The 20,988-nt window shown below is 46.0% G+C and overlaps 1 protein-coding gene across 5 annotated transcripts in view; it reads left to right on the forward strand.

The window, feature by feature from the left end:
* The window catches only part of Tango2 (transport and golgi organization 2 homolog), a 36,941-nt gene extending 19,630 nt beyond the window's left edge, over positions 1 to 17,311 (forward strand). For 4 of the 5 annotated variants that reach the window (XM_026401736.2, XM_077796181.1, XM_026401738.2 and 1 more), the window contains exons 3-9: positions 808 to 896; positions 5,119 to 5,238; positions 5,907 to 6,021; positions 8,316 to 8,386; positions 14,077 to 14,230; positions 15,426 to 15,530; positions 16,202 to 17,311. In XM_026401736.2, the coding sequence (XP_026257521.1) occupies positions 808 to 896; positions 5,119 to 5,238; positions 5,907 to 6,021; positions 8,316 to 8,386; positions 14,077 to 14,230; positions 15,426 to 15,530; positions 16,202 to 16,322 (775 nt within the window). In that variant the 3' untranslated portion in view covers positions 16,323 to 17,311. The remainder of the gene's footprint in view (positions 1 to 807; positions 897 to 5,118; positions 5,239 to 5,906; positions 6,022 to 8,315; positions 8,387 to 14,076; positions 14,231 to 15,425; positions 15,531 to 16,201) is intronic. The other variant, XM_077796182.1, reaches the window with a different exon arrangement.
* The last annotated feature ends 3,677 nt before the right edge of the window (positions 17,312 to 20,988 follow it).

Consider the following 20,988-nt stretch of genomic DNA (forward strand, 5'->3'; position numbering starts at 1 on the left):
CTGGAACTAGCTATGTGGATGGGATAGAGAGGGGCCACATGGGGTGCCCTGAAGATGGTGAGGCTTCTGTAGGAGACCCAGAAGGTTCGAGGGAAATGCACAGTCCCTGGCCAGACCTGACCCCTCCTGCCAAAGAAACTCACTATAAAATAGGATGGAACAGCCCTCAGAGGGCTGCTGACATTCAGCATATGTCTTCAAGTTCCCTTTCATGCATGCTTACATTCCAGGAAGCCTACAGGCTTTCTGTAGGTATTCTCAAGGAATGGGACAGATGGTCAGAAGAAGGGATGGTTCCCCATTCTCTAATCTAGGCCCCCAGGATGTGCTTGATGATTCCATTCCTGATCCTCACTTGCCCAGCACCTGGTCCTGCCACTGGCTGGGACCTTTTGGGGTGGGCAGGGACTCTGTGTAGTATGGAACAAGGGTGTCCCATGGGCCCTGGCAGACCTGTCTCTTAGCACTAAGCCAGGTAGTCTTACGTCTTTGCCCAGGACCTGTCTGTTTCTTGGGTAGGGGCTCTGAGTGCTATCTCCCTAGGGGCTACCTGAAGCCTCTATATACTTTTGTCTGTTGTTGGTTTGGCAAGGACTGAAGGGTTTCTATCATCTTTAGGTCTTATCCTTATTGCTATATCCTATAAATTTTATATATTAGCAAGAGAAGCTGGGGGTGTAGTTTATTGGTAGAGTACATGCTAGGCATGTGCAAGGACCTGAGCTCAATCCCCAGCACAAAAGAGAGAGAGAGAATGTGGATTTTCTGTTTCAATCCGAGATGGCCAGTCATACTTTTTTCTCCTAGGTTCATTCTGGCAGCCAACAGGGATGAGTTCTACCACAGACCATCCAAGTTGGCAGGCTTCTGGGGGACTAACAATGAGATCCTCAGTGGTAAGTCTTATTTCACACCTGGTAGATAGCCATTCAGCATGGCCCCACTCAGGCTCCTGGGGTATCATGAAAGTGCAAGTCACAGAATGATCCTAATAATATCCTTGCTTCCAAGTGTAAGTACCAAATGTGTGCAAGGATATGGTGAACCTTGGGATCTGGGTCAGCATTGAGTTATCCAGCCCCAGCATTGAGCACCACCCAGTGTCCTTGTGGTTTTACATACCCTGTGACCCCTTGAAGAAGTAAGTAGTCACACTACATGTAGGAGCTATATCACTTCTGAGGCATCCTAATTGTGTGTGCATGCACATATGTATGTTTGTGTCTGCATTATTGTTTCTATTTATCTTCTCTTGCTGCAGGGAAGATGGGCTGAATTGGTGGAGCAAAGGCTTGGGTGGGGCACATTTTGTATTACTAGAAATATCTTTTTTAAAACAGTTTTTTAGATGTTGATGTACCTTTATTTTATTCATTTATTTGGATGTGGTGCTGAGAATTGAACCCAGTGCCTCTCACATGCTAAGTAAGCTCTCTACCACTAACCACAACACCAGCCCTGAAATATTATCATTGATTGCATGGATGGTGCATCTCTACATCTTGTACAACCAGAGAATTGAAATGTTGCACTCCATTTGTGAACCATGAATTGAAATGCATTTGCTGTCATGTACAACTAAGTAGAACAAATAAAAATAATAATTAATTTAAAAAATGTTATAATTGAGTTTTGTTTTGGATTAGGTAAGTTATTACAAGAACCATGTTGAGGCTGGATACATGCCTATTGATCCCAGTGAATCAGGAGGCTGAGGCAGTATGATCACAAGTGTGAGGACATCCTGGTCAACTTAGTGAGACTCTTCCTCCAAAAAAAAAAAAAAAAAAAAGAGCTGGGAATGTAGGTGCTCCTGGGTTCAATCCTTAGTATTGGGGGAAAAAAAAGAAACATAGTTTAAGCAGGGTGTAGTGGCACACACTTGAAATCCCATATTATACTCTGTGGGCTGAGGCAGGGAAATTTTAAGTTTGAGGCCAAATTCAGAAGCCTAGGGAGACCCTATCTCAAAATAAAAAGGGCGGAGGATGTTGCTCAGTGGTAAAATGCCCCTGGGTTCAATCCCAGTACCAATAAATAAATAAATAGATGCCATTTTGGTCTTTTCAGGTCTTCTTCTTAAGATTTGATAGGTTTGGAACTGTGTAGCCTGTTCAGGGCGAATTATTACATGTTTTTTCTAATTTGACTTCTAGGAGTGATATTATGTGTAAGTACTGACCAGGTCTAATCTTTCTGGTTGGTTCAGATAATTTGTGCACTAATTAGAACTCTGGTGTTCTCTGTGTGGCTCTCCTCTCTGATCTTCTTTTGATGAACTCTGGCTTCCTCTGTATCCCCCAACTCTCAGTCTCTGCCCTCAGCTCAGGGAGTCTGCTGATCTCTTCCTGGCCGCCCCCCCCCACCTCCCCTTTGCTGGATCCTGGGGACTTTCCAGTCATGGAACTCATCTCATTTGCTTCTTGTCTCTCACCTCCTTTATCTCAAAACTCCTTTATTCACATATTTTAATTTTTGATTGTTCTAATTGGGAGAGAAAATCTGGATCCTGTTGCTTGGTCACATAGGAATGCTGGAATGCTGTTCTTCTTCTTCTTTTTTTTTTTTGGTACCAGGGATTGAAATCAGGGGCACTCAATCACTGAGCCACATCCCCAGCCCTATTTTATGTTATTAGAGACAGGGCTGAGGCTGGCTTTGAACTCATGATCCTCTCGCCTCAGCCTCCCGAGCTGCTGGGATTACAGGCATGCACCACCGCGCTGAGCAAGCTGTTCATTTAAAAATTATTAGTTTGGGCTGGGGATGTGGCTCAAGCGGTAGCGTGCTCGCCTGGCATGCGTGCTGCCTGGGTTCGATCCTTAGCACCTCATACAAACAAAGATGTTGTGTCCACTGAAAACTAAAAAATAAATATTAAAATTCTCTCTTTTTTTAAAAAAAATTATTAGTTTGTAGGATTTCTTTATGCATTCTGGATGTGCATCCTTTGTTGATAAATGTATTGCTTACTCATTTCTTGAATGATTTCTTTTGGTGAGTAGATTTTAGCAAAATGCATTTTATCTACTCTTTTATGGTTTCTTCTTTTTGTGTTGTATTTGAGAAATCTTTGCCTCCATTAGGTCATGAAATGTTTTCCTATTTTGCTTCCTCTGTTTTGCCTTTCGATTTTGAGATCTATGCTTTGGTTTATGATTTATCTCAAATTAATTTTTATACATTGTATAAAGTAAGGGTTGAGGGTCATCTCCCTTCCATCTCTCTGGTTGTTCCAGCATCATTTATTAAAATGGATACTCTTTTACCTGTTAGCATCTTGGTTGTAAGTCAGTTGAACATATTTGTATCCCATTGATCTGTGTGTCTCTCTTGATGCCAGTACCACAATATCTCAAAATGTCCTTTTGAGCCAAGTGCAGTGGCAAACGCCTGTAGTCTCAGCTACTAAGGAGGCTTAGGTAGGAGGATCACTTGAACCCAGAAGTTCAAGACCAGTATGGGCAACATAGTGACACTCCAATCTCAAAACAACAACAATTTAGTCCTTTATAGTGAGTCTTAAAGTTCCCCAGCTTTGTTCTTTTTCAGGACTGTTTAGGCAATTCCAGTTCCTTCACATGTCCATAAACATTTTATTAGCTTGCCAATCTCTGTGTAATTAAAAAAAAAAAACCTAGAGGATTTTGATAGGATGGTGTTCATGGGCCAGTTGGGGAAGAAGTTGGGTCTTCCATTTGGCATACAAGATGGCACACTTCTCCTTGGTCAGCTTGACTTCCTTCTGCAGTGTTCTCTGGCTTTCTATCTTTAGGTGTCATGTGGTTTTTTTTTTTTTTTTTTTTTTTTTTTTTTTTTTTTTTTTTTTTTAGAGAGAGAGAGTGTTAGTTTTAAAATTTATTTTTAGTTATCGGCGGACACAACATCTTTGTTTATATGTGGTGCTGAGGATCGAACCGGGCTGCACGCAAGCCAGGCAAGCGTGCTACCGCTTGAGCCACATCCCCAGCCCGTCATGTGTTTTTCATTAAATGTTTTCCTAACTATTTTAAAAATCATACTAAGCGTTTTGTTAACACTGTTGTCAATGGTATATTTAAAATTTCTTTTTATAATTATTTTTTAATTATAGGTGGATACAATCTTTATTTTTATGTGGTGCTGAGGATCGAACCCAGTGCCTCACACATGCTAGGCGAGCGCTCTACCTCTAAGCCACAACCCCAGCCCTCTAATTCTTTTTTTTAAATCTTATTTATTTATTTATTTATTTATTGGTGGTGCTGAGGATCAAGCCCAGCTACTCACACGTGCTAGGCGAGTGCTCTATTGCTGAGCCACAACCCCAACCCTCTTTTTCTAATTCTTGCTCATGTTTACTTACTGGCTCTAGTAGATTGTTTTGGGTATTGCTTTTAGATTTTCTTAGTATATAATCTTGTCATCTACAAATAAAGACAGTTTTGCTTCTTCCTTTCCATGTTTACATTTTATTTCTTTTTCTGTTATAATTGATCTTTGTTATAAAAATGACATTTTAGTGACTTAGGAAAATGATCCTCTAGTCTAGCAAGGCTCCCCCTCCTGTGACTCTTTTTGTTTTTTGTAGCAGGTGCTGGAGGTCTAACCCAGGGCCTCCTGCATGCTAGGCAAGCATTTTACCACTGAGCCCACTCGCTCACCCCAATGCCTGTTTTTAAGGGCCTAGTAGACCTTGTGGTATGGTGTGGTAACCCATGCAGGACTGACCACTGACTGGGCCTGTGCCAGTTTCCAGTAGATGAGGCAGCCTGGCCTGGTTTCTGCATGGAAGTGACTTCCAAAACTGGTTCAAGCATGAGGTGTGTTCTGTAGAAGTCACAAAGGGAATACCTGATTTCAGGGCCCTCTGTTGGTGTCATGATGGGTATAGTTGGTGCCCATGTTAATCTGTATCATCTGCACCTCTTGTATCCTCAGGGGCTGCCTCACCTTGCAGAGTTAGAGCCCATTCAATAGGCTAGGCTGTTAGACCAAGCTGTGCATTGCTGTGTGTCCTCATGGAGCAAAGGAGTTTGTTTCCCAGGAGACAGGGACCAGGAGGGAGACCAGAATGGGTTGATGCTCTTCATGGTGATTATTGCTGGTGGTAACACTGTTGCCTGCTACCTGCTACAGGGCTTGACATGGAAGAAGGCAAAGAAGGAGGCACATGGTTGGGCATCAGCACACGGGGGAAGCTGGGGGCACTCACTAACTACCTGCAGCCACAACAGGATCCAGAGGCCCGTGGCAGAGGTAAGTTGGATAGGGTAGAATGGGACCTAGGCAGGGCAGAGCCAAGGCATAGCAGGTAAGGTGGGTGGGCTAGGGACTATCAAGGCAGTCAGGAGTCATGTTATAAGGGCTTCTTCTGATATACCTCACCCACCTTGATCTGCTTCTGGGCCATGTGGCAGAGACAGGAGAGGAGTCACCATGGGAGTCACCTGAGACTTGTTTATCTCAGTGAGTGAGCTCCAAGCATATTACTTCCCAAAGTGTCACGCTAAGGGGCTGGGGATATAGCTCATGCCAGAGCACTTTGCTAGCATGTGTGAGGCCCTGGATTTAATCTCTAGCACTGGTTAAAAACAAAACACCAAAATGTCACTCTTAATCACTGTGTCAGCCTCTTGAATGTTGCAGAGCATATGTCTGCCCCAAGAGCACACATAAATATGTTCCCAGGGAAATTTTCTCCTTTCATGCTGAATTTCTCTATGGAGGCATAATGGGGAAAACTTTTTTTAACTGAAAAAAATCAGATTTCTTGGTGTCAACCTCAGTGGCAGTACAGTCAATGAGGTGTGGCTCTAGTGGGACCCTTTTCCTTCCTGCATCCTCCTGAAGGGGCCTCACTCCTGTATTCCCAGGAAGAAGGGTTTACCCTGTTTTCCTCAGCCATGTGTATCCCCTGCCTATAGGTGAACTTGTGGCCCACTTTCTGACCACTGATATGGACAGCTTGTCCTACCTGAAGAAGGTCTCCACAGAGGGCCACCTATACAATGGCTTCAACCTCATAGCAGCTGATTTGAGGTGGGTCTACCAGCAGGGGGACAGCCATGCTACCCAGCACTGCCTTGAGGGCCAGGTCTACAGATCATTGGAAAGCAGGGTTCAACTCCACCAATCAGCTTGGCAGCCTTTCCTAAGATGTTGTTTCCGGTTGGCTTGGCAGGCATCCTGAGGACCTACCTGTTTCAGACCCATCAACTTGGGAACTAAGAACATAGCCTAGGGCTTCCTGTGACAGTGTGAGGCTTCTTGCTTCCTGACTCCAGAGAACTGAGGTGGGGACCTGGCAGTGTAGGACTGGGAAGGGCAGCCTGTTTGGAGAAGCCTGGCTAGGTTCCTCCTCACTTCCCATAAGCAGGTTTCACAGTGCAGCCTATGGCAGCCCTAATCAAATACTATGCTCCCAGGTGACTCTCATATTAGAGACGTAGCCATAGGAACTGGAGAGGTTTTGTATGTTTTGCCTTTTAGTGAAGGGAGCATCCTTCCTATGCTTCCCTGTCCTCTCCTGGGTCCTCTTCCTCCCTTCTCTGAAGCCAAAGAAGCCAGTGAATGCTGTTAGCCTAGGGGCTTCCTCCAGTACAGATAGTGAGGGAGGCCATTAGTATCCTTTGGATAGCCCATGTTCAGATGCCCATCCTGAGCTGCCTCCTTCTGTGAGGGGAAGTCAATGGACCTCTGGGCTCTTAAGACCTAGGCTTCTATTCCTTTGAGCATCCATTTCATGTGGCATTCTTTGCCTCATCTCTGTACCACATGGCTAGACAGACTCAGTGTGGAGGTTGAGCAAGCTGTAATAACCCATAGGAGGAAGGCCCAGGATAGAGGCTGATTATGAATTTGCTGCCAAGAATTCTCCTTTCTGCTGACTTTAGTTCCTGAAGACCAAGTCCATGTGCTGTCTAGGCTCTCCATACTTGGTTACCACTGTTAGTAGTTCCATGCTTATCTGACCCAGCCCTAAGAAACCAGACTAGCAACTATGATGCTAGTGAGACTGGGTGTTCTGCAGCTGTGTCGAGTGTCCAGGGAACAAGGGAGTTGTCCTCTGAATGGATGTATGGTCAAATGTGAGATGGTGGCTCCTGCAGTTGTGGAAAGTGAGGGCCTATATCTTTGGGAGCCTGATAAGCTGTCCTGGTTCCTGGTTCAGAGGCCTGCTATCCCAACACCACCCAAGAAGTTTGACAGTGGCCAGAAGAGCATCCTGTGGTTAGATGGAAGATGGTGCCAGGAAAGCAGCCCTGTTGGTGGGTGCTAATGAGGAAACCAAGACCTGTTCTAGGTCAGGCCCTCCTTTTGCCTGGCCTCTGGCGACACTGGCATTAGTTCCAGTATCTATTTCTATAGGCCCATAGGCAAAAAATTTAAAAGAACTTTTGCCAGAAAATAAAATCTCTGAAGTCATTAGCCAAACATCTTGAGGAAATTGCCAAGGATTGTAGTGAGGAAGAATGTGAAAGAAATGTGAGCACAGGCTAGGGGTTCTAGATGCCTGTGTGGACTGGAGAGTGGTTGGAGAGTGAGGGAGGAAGGGCAGGTCTCTAGTACTCAACATCTGCCCCTTACTCTGCATTTGTCCGTATTGAAGACAAGGGTCTCCTTGTTCAGCTTTTTGTCTTGGGAAGATGTCTCACAGGTTATAAAGAATCCCTATTTATTTATTTGAGACAGGGTCTAGGTTAGTTGCCTAGGTGGGCCTTAAACTTGCAATCCTTCTGTCTGAACCTTTCAAGTAGCTAGGATCACAGGGGAGTCCCTCTTTAGTTTGCAAAAAAGGTATTCCAAGTTCTAGCAGAAAGACTTACTACAGTATTGAGGAACTGGGATATCTTTAGCTGTGGAGCAGTTTAAACTATTTTTAAAATCTGTAGTCAGTATACAAAAATATGTTTTCATATGGCACTTTGTTGAGAAGTCTATGTCGCCCTGAGACCAACTGCCCAGGAACAGATTGAGATCAATTGTGGAGGTGGGGGCCTTGGCCCCTGGAGTGTTCAGGTGTTTGTTGGGGTGGGGCCCAACTCAGATATTATCACTACATTCCTATGCTATGTGGCATTCAGCCATGCTTTGCTGTGCCTCCTAGGCTGGTGGTCCCCAAGGTGAGCCAGGAATGTACCTGTGATGTTAGAAGGAGCCAGGGTCTCCATGATTCTGGCTTCCAGTATCCTAGCCTGGCTAAAGTGGACCATTGTTTTTGCATTGGCTCCCATTGGGGCTCTGGGAATGGGGCCATGAGATCAAACTGCACAATGTGGGGGCAGGATACCCTGTGGCTCCCATCTTACCTTCTCCCCTCCCTCTATCTACAGTACAACAAAAGGAGACTTGGTTTGCTACTATGGAAACCGGGGGAGGCCTGAGCCCATTGTCCTGACACCAGGTGAGTCTGTTCTGGGAGTCTGACGGAGAAGGGGGCTGCTCCTAATGAAGGGGATAACCTATACTTTTCAGAGACCAGGACCCTGTTGCAGCACTTTCCTGGGACTTTTTTGGCCACTTGATGCCTAATGATCTGTACAAGATTGTGGCCCATACCTGCCACAAGAGAGCTTTATACCCTCCCTACTGCCTTTCATGGGCTTTTCCTATAGACTAAGACTGCACTTGCTCTGGACTTCCCATCTTAGCCCCAAAGCCCAGCTGGTGACCCCCAACCCCACTTTATAGCCCCATCACCAGCCCCACCTCGTAGCTTCATCTTGCCTTAGATCCTTTAGGCTCCACCCAGGCTCTTCCCCTTGACCTCTTCCCCATGCACAAGCACCACATGCTAACTTGTCACAAATGCATACCTCCTGCATCTGGCCACATGCTGGCCCATGTTCTCAGAGACTTGTCTCTCTCATCACCTGCCTGCCTCCCCCTGTACCCCAGAGCACACTCTGCCTGGACCATCCCCTCCCTCTAGCTACACCTTTGCCCAGGCTGTGCCTTCTGCTGCTCTGCCCTTCTATTCCCTTCTTCTTTAGGTGTTATGATTTTCTGAAAGCCTCCTCTGTCAGCACCCATCCCCACAATCTGGGCAGAGAGTATTACATTGCCTTCCCCACTATAAACCACTTTTGGGAGGAGGTCTGAGTCTTCAGGACAGAGCAGGAACCCCTGGGAAAAGCACAAATGGGGTCTAGCACAGTATACCAGGTAAACAAAATTCCTGGGACCAGAACCCTGCCTTCAGGCCTGCTTCCTCCCCCCATAGCTTGCTGCTTGAGGCCTGTTCTCACTGGTGACATCTTAGGACTACAGAACTCAGACACCCACTCTGGTCCCTATATCTGAGCTGTTGGCCCATATCAGATGACCCAGCCAACGGGAAGAGTGTCAACATCCTTGGTATCACCCTCATCCCTGCCTCTTTGAGGCAGTGTTCTTTTGTAGTATAGTTTTTGTGTCCTCAGGACACAGGAATTTTCTCTGCAGTTGGCACCAGTCACCAAGTGAGGTCGCAGGACACAGGTCCTTCCTTCCCACTGGGGGTTAATGGTGCACATTTATGCTGGCACCTATTCCTCATCCTGGCCCAGTTACCACAAGGTGCTCTGGAGCCATAGCGGGACCCCAGCTCCCACCTTAGAGCCATAGGGATCCAAAGCAGGGCTGGCCAAGCTCCCAAGAGTTGGGTGATACATAACCAACAGCAAGGAACAGGGGGACATGATGCTCAGAGATCCTGGGTTTGGGAAGAATCATTCTGGCTTCCCTTGGGACAGTTCTTACCATTCTTCTTGCCTCAGTGTCTCCCCATAAGTTCAGACTTCTTGGGGTTTGGGTATGTGGTGAGGTGGGTTTGTACCCTGGAGTCAGTCTCTCCTTTCACATATTGTTGGGGCTGCCCTGAGCCAGTGACCGTGCAGGAGAGAATTGGAAACTAAAATATCAAAGGACAGAGATAGGTCCACTCCTCATTTTAAACATTGGCCCAGAGGCCTTTGGGAAGCAGATAGAAGCTTTCTGTTCTCAGTGCCTGAGACCCCCTTACTAGAGACACTTATTTTCTGCTAAGTCATTTTTGGTAGAAATTCTTTCATGTATCTTTTTTTTTTTTTTTTTGGTGGTGCTACGGATTGAACTCAGGGCCTTGTGCATGCTAGACAAGCACTCTACCACCTGAGCTATATCCCCAGCCCCCAACCTCCTGTTTTTATCCCTGCGTCTGCCCCCACCTGATCTGTGTTCCTTCTTTTACTTTTTTTAGGAATTGAACCCAATACCTCATGCCTGCTAAGTACACATTCTTACTTTATTTTATTTTTATGTGGTGCCGATGATCAAACCCAGCACCCCACATGTGTTAGTCAAGTGCTCTACTAAGTACACAAAAGCTCTTAAGTACACAAAAGTACACAATCTTACTACTGAACTATACCTTAGTACACCCTAGCAATGACTTTTTTTTTTTTTTTTAATAGACAAAGTACAGATTTGATGAAGGTGGAAGTAGCACTCTGTAAGATACAGTGGAGCAGGCTGAGCAAGAGAGAGGCTCAAGGCCCAGTTACCATTTTTTTAAATAACAGTTTTATTGAGATATGGCTCACATGCTGTATAGTTCACCCATTTAAAGTATATTATATTCAATGGGTTTTAGTAAATGCACAAAATTACTCAACTGTCACTACATCTAATTCCAGAATCTTTTCATCATATCCCAAAGAAAGTCTCACATTCATTAGCACATACTCCCCCTTCCCCCTTGCTTCCCAGCCCCTGGCAACCTTTTATTTTTCTCTTTGGTACTAGAGATTGAATCCAGGGGAGACTGTACCACAGAACTACAACCCCAGCCCTTTTTATTTTTTATTTTGAGACAGAGTCTCATTAAGTTGCCCTGATTGGCCTCAAACTTGAGATCATCTTGCCTCAGCCTTCTGAGTCACTGGGATTACAGGTGTGGGCTACCATGTCTGTACCTTGGCAACTTTTTTTTTTTGGTGCTGGGTATTGAAATCAGGGGTGTCAACCACTGAAATACATCCCCCCTATTTTGTATTTTATTTAGAAATAGGGTCTCACTGAGTTGCGTAGCACCTCGCTGCTGCTGAGGCTGGCTTTGAACTCACAATCTTCCTGCCTCAGCCTCCCTAGCTGCTGGGATTATAGGCGTGTGCCACTGCGCCCAGCTCCTGGCAACTTTTAATCTGCTGTCTCTATGGACTTGCTCATTATGAACATTTCATACAGATGGAATCATGTGCTGTGTGGTCTTAGGAACTGACTTCTGAATTCTTTCGCTTAGCTTAATGTTTTCAATATTCATCTTGTAGCCTGAATCAGCTTGTTGATTCTTTATTTTTAGTTATTTTTAGTTGTAGTTGGACACAATATTTATTTTTAGTTGTAGTTGGACACAATACCTTTATTTATTTATGTTTGTATGTGATGTTGAGGATTGAACCTAGGGCTTTGCATGTGTTAGGCGAGCACTCCACTGCTGAGCCACAAGCCCATCCCTTGTTGATTCTTTTTAAGGCTGAGTAATACTCTATGGTTATATATTTTGTTTCTCTATTCAGCCATTAATGAATACTTTTGTCTATTATGAATAATGCTGCCATGAACGTTTATTAAAAGTTTTTGTGTGGACATGTTTTCACCTCGCTTGTGGTGAAACAGTACAGACACACATAAAAACACCTAGGAGTGGAATGGCTGGATCATATGGTAACTTTGTTAGCCTTTTGAGGAACTTCCAAATTATTTTCCAAAGCATCTGCACCATTTTACATTTTTTTGTTGTTAATATGTTTTAGTTGTAGATAGACACAATACCTTTATTTTATTTATTTTTATGTGGTGCTGAGGATTGAACCCAGGGCCTCGCTCTTGCTAGGTGAGCGCTCTGCTGCTGAGCTACAACCCCAGCCTCCCATTTTACATTTCTAACAGCAGTGTACAAGGGTCTCAGTTTCTCTGAATCCTCACCAATCCTTGTTATTTATTTATTTTTGCAATGGGGTGGGGTGGGTACTGGGATTGAATCCAGGCCTTGTGCTTGCTAAGCACATGTACCAATGAGCTACATTCCCCAGTCTTCTGTCTTTGGGTGTGTGCATATGATGCTGGGAATTGAACCCATGGCTTCAACACATCAGGCAAGTGTTCTAGTGCTATGTTACATTCCAACTCTATCCTCTATCTTTTAGATTGTAGCTATCTTAATGGGTATGAAGGGGCATCTTCTTGTGGTTTTTATTTCATTTGTCTGGTGGCTATGGATGTTGAACATATTTTCATGTACTTGTTAGCCACTTTTTCTGCCAAGAAATGTTTATTCAGGTCTTTGCTCATTTTAAAATTTGGTTCTCTGCCCAGTGTGGTAGTGCATGCCTATAATCCCAGTAACTCAGGAGGTTGAGGCAGGAGGATCCCAAGTTCAAAGCCCAGCAACTTAGTGAGGCCCTAATCTAGCGAGACCCTGTCTCAAAATAAAAAAATAAAAAGGGCTGAGGATGTGGCTTAATAGTTAAGTGCCCCTGGGTTCAATCCTCAGAATGAATGAATGTTTTCTTTTATATATATATATATTTTAGTTGTAGATGGACACACAATATCTTTTATTTATACATGGTGCTGAGGATTGAGCCCAGTGCCTCACACATGTGAGGCAGGCACTTTATCACTTGAGCTACAGCCCCAGCCCTAGGTTTTCTTTTTGAGTTGTAGGATTTCTTTATTCTACCAATGCAACAAGAGATCTGATTTGCAAAAATTCTTCCCCATTTCATGGATTTTCTTTTTTACTTTCTTGGTTTCTTTTGAAGCACAAAGTTCTAAGTTTGGATAAAGCCCCCTATTTTTTTTCTTCTGTTGTTTATGTTTTTGCTGTCTTATTTAATAAGTCATTGCTTGATCTAAGGTTATGAAGCTTTCATCTCATGTTTTCTTCTAAGGGTTTATAGTTGTACCTCTTTCATTTATGTCTTTGGTCCAATTTGAGTTAGTTTTGTGTACAATGTCAGGTGGGATCAAACTCCAGTCTTTGCCTGTGGCTTCCTAATTTCCTAGCACCAATATTAAATTGTCTTCCCAGTTCCTGAAGGAAAAAAACCACAATGACATCAGGGACTGGCAACTTGACTATGGGGGCTCCAGCAGAGTCCAGGGCAATCTTTCTGGACTTGACTGGAACTGCTTCAGACTCTGCTTCTTTGGTGCCTCATCCAGGATGCAGAGCTGTGTGCTACTTGGCCCCCTGGACCTCTGGAGAAGCAGCTCTGAGGGGTCTCTCCCTTCAAATGTGTGTCTTTAACTTTTATGACATGAGAAACCCTTTCTCTTTTGGTCACACCTTCTGTCCACTTTAGAACTTCCTTGTTCTGAGAAACTGCAGCTCAGAGTCCTTGCAATGAATCCACCTGCTTCCTTAGCAGGAACCCAGTCAGTATACAGAGGTGGGCTCTGTATAATGGATATGTATACTGTCTGTGTGTCCACTGGCTAGGACTTCCTATCTCCTCATGAGTCAGGACCTATCATGGTGGGTACCCTCCTGCCCTTGGGTTGGTGGTTGTCCCACCCTTGATTTTTGCAGATAACCCTCATACCATACCTTAGAAATGGATGCCTATTAGAGTTCAAGTTTTTTATTTCATATTAGTTCATCCATCTTGTCCCCTAGATATCTGTACTTTGTGGAATCTTGAGGTTGCCACTTGCCTCTGCCCTGCCTTGGGTTCTGTACCCCTTACCATAGATATGGATCAGGTATGAGCCTAGAGAGTGCCAAAGTGATGCAGTCTGGTTCAATTTTGCTATCATCTGCTATACCCCTGCCATTTTGTTTTTTGGGGGGATACCAGGGATGTTTAACCACTGAGCCACATTTCTAGCTCTTTTATTTTGAGATAAGTTCTTGCTAAGTTGCTTAGGGCGTCACTAAATTGCTGAGGCTGGCTTTGAACTGGGGGGTCTTCCTGACTCAGCCTCTTGAGCTGCTGGGATTACAGGCATGTGCCACCACACTCAGCTATCCCTAACGTCTTGTGTTGGGTGGACCAGTAGGTGTCAGAAGTTTACCTTGAAATCACATAGCTGGACCTCTGCATGGCTAAGCTGGTCTCTTCCCTGCAGGGACTTATGGACTGAGCAATGCACTGCTGGAGACGCCCTGGAGGAAGCTGTGCTTTGGCAAGAAGCTCTTCCTAGAGGTTGTGGAGCAGAGCCATGTGCTCCCCAAGGATACTCTTGTTACCCAGCTCCTGGATGTGCTCAACAATGAGGAGGCGTAAGTGGGCAGATTCTTCTGGAGTGACCAGAAGAGGCAAAGAAGAAGGCAGGCTCTGCTACTCTAAAGGCCTATGAAAGTAACCAGGGCTGGCTTCTAACTGCAGGAAACCTGAAAAATATGCTGTCCTTGGCCCCTCTGCTACTCCCCCACTGTTCTCCTTGATTTCTGGTAGGGGCCTTTAATGATGAGAGATGGGGAAGTCAGGGTCATGTGGGCTGGGAGGTTCAGTGCTCATAGAGATCTGATGCAGGCTGGCCTGAGGCCAGAGCAGCTGGAGGTTCTCTTCTGTGTGAGAGGGGATATAGATAGAGCTTCCCACATGCTGTCTTTCTAGTGACTTTGGGGTTGAGCACTGGGCACAGACATGCCTGTTCCTGGGGGCAGGGGAGCTCCCCCACCATCTTCCTTGCCCATAGACCTCTGCACAGGGCACCCTCAGATACTGGACACCTAGGGCTTAGCTGTCCCAGCAGGGATCCTGGTGCTCATCAACCTGGATTTTGTTCTGCGTGTAGTCCCATATATCCCTCCCACTGCCACACATACCATTTCCTGCCTAGACAACCCAGCATTCACTTGTGTACCCTGTTGGTCTCACTTCCCCCAGTGGACCTTCAGAGGACACCTCATAGTCTGTCTCCCGTTCTTTTCTCCCTGCCCTCCCACAACTGCCTCAAGGCCTCTGAACCGTAACATTACCCTTTAGCCTCAGCATCACCACTCCCTTGGGGGAGCTGTGCTGGCCCAGCCCTCTGCTCAGCTCTAAGACCACATAGTCATTAGTCAGTGTGTCATCCTGGACAGAGCCATGATAGGCCCTGGCTGCTCTTATTGATTGCTGTAGCTCTAGTGCCCCTTGTGGTGGCTGGCAAGTCTCAATGCTTGAGTGGACTCCTGTCATGAAAAGCTGCTTGCAAAGGCTCTTCTAGGGGCAGTAAGAGAATATATATGCTATCTGGCTGCCTGGGTTTCAGTGATGGAGTCATAAATAGATGAGTAGACAAAGATGTGAGGCATTGAGCATGAAAGGGAATAAATCAACACTTGTGGTTCTCCCCAGTTGCTTTCCAAGCCCAGGGAGCTCATTAGGAACCTGAAAGCTGTTAGCACTTTAGGTTAGACCAGCTGGCCATACAGGACCATGGACAGGCAGCAGAGGGAATGATGACCTTTTCCCCCTCTGTTCTTCCAGACAGCTGCCAGACCCAGCCATTGAAGACCAGGGCCAGGAGTATGTGCAGCCCATACTGAGCAAGTATGCAGCTGTATGTGTGCGCTGCCCCAACTATGGAACCAGGTATGGAGGGGCTGGGGATGCCAGGTGCATCACCTTCCTACCCTAGTCTCCCACTTCCCAGGCTGGAGGAAGGATAAAGAAAGTGAGCTTCCTTATGTTCCATAGTTAGCTAGGACCAGGCTATTTCCCTAACTGAGTAAATTCAAAGCCTTTGCCCTGTATAGACTGGGCTACAGGGGCAAGCAGACTCCACAGTTAAGGGCCATGCATAACATAAATGAGCATCAATTCCCAGGGGCTCTGTAGATCAGGGCTTGAGGTCCCCCAGTCTTCAGCCGTCTTCTAGATGGGGTCATTGGGCTGCCCCCTTGGGGTCAGGCCCCCTTAGGGCCACCCTGTGAAAGTTTTGGGCAGGCAGGTGGGGCTCTTCCTGCAGAGGGAAGGCAGGGAAGGCTGGGGGTGTTTCAGACTAGAGGTGACGGGACTCACCCAGTGTGGGCATGCAGGCTTGGTCAGGAGGCCCAGATGCCTCTGACAAGCTTCTCTGTATCCTCAAGACTGGGATTGCTACTCATTTGTGACCTACCACAAAGCTGGAACCAAGTGCCCAGCACAGACCCCATACCTGGTGAATCTGCCTCTTCCTGCCTCCTGCCTCAGGTCTGGCACCAGCTGTGCCTCTGACAGGTAGGACTGGAGCCTAGGGATACAGGGTGAACACTGTTTTTCAGAACCAACACCATCATCCTTGTGGACGCAGATGGTCACGTGACCTTCACGGAGCGCAGCATGCTGAACAAGGACCCCTCCTGCTGGGAGACCAACACCTACGAGTTCATGTTACAGAGCTAATCCCCCACTGCTGGATATGGCCAGCAGGCTCTTGGGAGGCCCTACCTTGAAGGCCAGTGTGGACAGGAAACTTCCATGACCATACTACACTGCTCGTGACTTGGCCAACATTCTCAGAGATGTCTAATTTGTTTGTTACCTATTCTTGTGTTGTATCCAGCTCAGGGTCTGCCTTTATGCCAATGGGGAGTGAGAGATTCTGATGCCAGGTCTAGGACAGAACCAGGTGTACCATATGTGTATGACTATACTTGGGTCTACCTTGTCCACATGTAAAGGCACACATACACATGTAGGGCATATGCTCACACACATATACACCCCCATGTGCTGAGGCACACACATGCACACAAAATTGCACGTGTATACATATTTGAACACATACTCAAGAGTATACACACACATGTGCATGCCAAGCAGGCAGAAGAGAACCTTTTACCTTATACTTGTAGCCAATGGCTCTTTGCTCTGGTCAAATATTAGGAGTAGGCTTTTATTTAAATGGTGCCTTAAATGGTGTTTAAGTGGTGCATAGGGCACCACTGTGCTTTACTTCCCAACAACCATACCTGTTCCTGAGAGGATATGGGCCATATTTGGAATCATATACAAGGAGGACCAGAGAAAAACTCACTTTTACAATAGAAGCTCAGCCTCATTAGAGATCCAGTGGTTCTGCATATGCCAGAGAGTCCTGTGTGCATTGGACAGTCTTGAATGAGAGATGTGGCCCTACATATGCTGGGTGGTCTTTTGTGCACCAAGGGTCCTGCATGGTCAGGTCCATGGTGCAGGATGGTTGTGTGTGTGCCAGGGGCTTTCAGGCCACTACTTACCCAGGTGGGTGTTATGGGTTCTGGGAAGGCCCATCTCAGCAAGGGAACTTAGCTAGCCTTTGCTGTCTCCCTTCTTGGTACATCAAACTTTACAGGAACCTGAACTTGAATGTGAGCTGTTGATAATAAAGCTTTGAAGTTGTGGTGAGTAAATGGGTTTCAAGATCCTTCCTTTGTGTGATGGTGGTGACAGGAACTCTTGTGGTGGCACCAATACCCATACGAGGTTCTTTCTGCCTCCTTTTGTCACAACCTCCTCAACACTGTAATGGAGGCCTCTGGGTCAGGCTATCTGTCTATGGGTAGAAGCCAGGGTGCAAGAGACCCACTCATATATATGGGACCCAGGTGCTGATTACTGGATGAGGGATTCATTAGGAGGAGCCCTTGGAGGGAGAGGCATGGAAATGGTGGAGTTGAGGGCCAGAGGACAAATAGTCAGCCTCAGCCATGGCACTTGGGAGCTAAAGTTTCAAGCACTGGCCATGCATAAGTCCCACATATCCATTGCTTAGCTCCATGCTTCCTTTGCCTTTGGAGTTGACCTGACTTGGCCTTCTCAGAGCAATGAGTTTAGAGTGGATGTGGACCTGTGCTGTGTATCCCAGCCTGGGTATGACAAATTGCTAGTCCATCTGGGAATGAGTAGGGGCCCAGCTTCCCTCTTCCTGTCTCCTCCATGCCCCTGGGTCTGAGGCCCTCCATGGCTCACTTTAAACTCAGAAGAATAGTGGTTAAGCCAGACCAGGCTTAAAGGGGGCTTCCAGTGGTGACAAAATACATGTCTAGGCCAAAGTTCTCAAGACCCATGTGTCTGGCAGTCAAGGCTCCCAACCAGCCCCACTGCCAACATTCTCCATGTGCCTCAGTGGGTTTTCCTCTGTCTTGTACCCATGTTCTATGCCAGCACTTCCCCCCAGCCAGGTACTCTGCTCTCATGCAGAGCCTCCCTATCTAGAACCTCCCTGTTCATCTCTGTCCTAGAGACTGGATCTGCCCAGGGAAAGCTTTTTAAACACTTGTCATGAACCCCTCTGCCCCCGGCCTACCCAGGGCTCCCCAATAGTCTAGACCTTCTGAGGAAAGGGCAGCCCAAGATGTAGATTCTATTGTTATGGGTTGAGTTCTGCCCCCAACTCCCCTGCCCCCCCCCCAACAGTCACTTTGGATTAGGGCCCAGCCTAAATTTATCTTGATTATATATGGAAAGACGTTATCTCCCAATAGTCACATTCTAGATAGTGCAGAGTTCCCAAGGGCTTTGGCTGGCCTAGCCACAGGGAGGCTTGTGTGCCCTGGCTGAGTCCAACAGCTAGACCCTCACAGTAGAATGGTTCCTGCTATGAGATGCTAGATGCTGAGGGAGGCAGGTAGAGAGGGAAAGTCCTAAGCAGGGCTCCAGCTTCATCATCTCGATACCACCTTCCTCCATTTTCTTTATTTCTTCGTGTGTGTGTGTGTGTGTGTGTGTGTGTGTGTGTTTGTGTACTGAGGATTGAACCCAGGAGTGTTTAACCACTGAGCCACATACTCAGCCCTATTTATTTATTTTTATTTTAAAGACAAAGTCTCCCTAAGTTGCTTAGGGCCTCACTAATTTGCTGAGCCTGGCTTTGAACTTGAAATCCTCCTACTTCAGCCTCCTGAGTTGCTAGGATTATAGACATGCTCCTTAACCTTTTTCACATAAAAATTATTTCAACTTAATAAAACAACTAAAAAGTAAAGAATTCCATTATCTTTCATTTAGTTTCTCAAAATGTTAACACAGCACCAAACCACAGTAAAATGATTATAACCAGGAAATTAACATTGACACTGTTAAAAGATGATTCAATGATACTAATTAAATCATGGTAAGGAAGACTATTCAGGATCATCACCATAGTTTGGGACCACCACAGTAGGATCTTCCAATGGAAAGGATATAACTCTGAATACAGCCTGGACAAGTGGAAGTTTGTCTCTAAGGAGCAGAGTAGGGGGTCACTGAATGGAAAATTGCTGAGAGAAAATATAGGGATGAAGGGGGATTTCAGCAATCTAACAGGATTCTTGCTAAAGGCAGGCCAGGTGATCAGTCATCACCTGGGGGATGGTGAAGATCCTGATCAGATATCAAAAACTGGGGGAAGAGGGTGCTTGCCAGATTAACTTAGCAGAGTGCTTAGCAAAAATTGGAAGAACACAAATGGGCTTTGGAGAAGGTTCAGAAGCCTGACTAAAGTTTGGCCAAGTGAAGAATCTTTCAATAGAATAGAATTAACTAATCAATAGACTTTATTTGAATTTTACCACTTATCCCACTATATTCATTTTCTGAGCCGAGATCCTATTTAGGATCTGGATTTCACATTGCACTTAGTTGTGTCTCTTAATTGAAGATGGCTCTTCAGTCTGTCTTTGATTTGAATCATCTTAACACTTTGAAAAAGTGCTTGCTGGTAATTTTACAGAATGCTCCTAATTTGGGGTTTGTCTGATCTTTCTTCATTCAAGTTTTGCTTTTGGGCAGAAATACCTACTAGTGAATCTATCCCCTTTTCAGGAGACCCACAATATATCTGTCCATTGATTAGTGCTTTTTTCTCCTATCCCCCTTCATTTAAAAAAAATATTTCTTTATTTGTAGATGGACACCATACCCCTATTTTATTTATTTATTTTTATGTGGTGCTAAGGATCAAACCCAGCACCTTACACATGCTAAGGCAAGCACTCCACCACTGAGCCACAAACCCAGCCCCTCCCCACTTCATTTCTTTTGAGGTATAAGTAATAAACACTGCAACATCCGTATTTAAAGTGTACAGCTTGCTAATGCTAAATTTGGAGGTGCTGGTGATCTTGATGAATTGCTTAAGGTGGTGCCTTCCCAGATTTTCTTTCTCCCTGCAAAGCTGTTTCCTCTCTTGTAATTACTGGAATATCTAGGGGAGAGAAAATTTGCAACTGTGTTAAAAAACAAAAACCTGGGAGTGTAGCTCTGTGTTACAACAGCAGGCTCAGCATAGGAGAGGCTTTCGATTCTAGCCTCAGCACCAAAAACATAAAAAACAAAACCTTGTGGCTGGAGATACAGCTCAGTGGTAAAACACTTGCCTAGCAAACCGGCGACCCTCGGTTTGATCCCCAGTAGGACAAGAAGAGAGAACCTATTTCTCATTTTCCGCTCATATACCATATTTTTGGCATCTGATTTTCGTATCCAGCAACAATGATAGAAGAGCCTGCCAATGGTCAATCATCATCCCTTCTATATATATTGGCGGAGTACTAATTTAGGGAAGAGCTGTCCCTTCTCTATTTCTATCCTCCCTCTTTTTACGGTTCCAGATATAGTATTAGCAAATGGAAAACTGTCAGACAGTTGAGCTTACTTGATTTTTAAGAAGTGATTGTTTGCTTTTAATTGGCGACTGTACGGTGCCTAAGTGTGCACGGCCTCTTCCACACTGCCCACTTCGGAGGCGGCCCGCTGGCTGCTCTGTTTCCGAGTACCCGGCGCTCCAGTTCCCGTCGCCCGCAATAATTCCCGCGCTCCCTTCCTCCCGGCATCCCTCGCGCTTGCCCTCCCGGCGCTCCCCGCGGCCGCTGCCCTACCCGCGCGGAGCCCCTCCCGGGCGGTGACCGTTAGTACAGCTTCAGTCTCTGCCTCGGCGCCTGGTCCCGCCTGCGCAGTCGGAACTATTGGGCCGCGCGCTCCTACCGCGCCCGCCACTCGCCTTGGATTGGCAGCCTCTGCAGCCGGCTTCGCGGCTCCTCCAATGCTGGGTAACCGCACGAGGGGATTGGCCACGCGCCTCAGAGGCCCGCCCTCCGCTCGGCCG

The sequence above is a fragment of the Urocitellus parryii genome, chromosome 3 (assembly GCF_045843805.1).
Source record: "Urocitellus parryii isolate mUroPar1 chromosome 3, mUroPar1.hap1, whole genome shotgun sequence".
NCBI classification, from domain to species: Eukaryota; Metazoa; Chordata; class Mammalia; order Rodentia; family Sciuridae; genus Urocitellus; species Urocitellus parryii.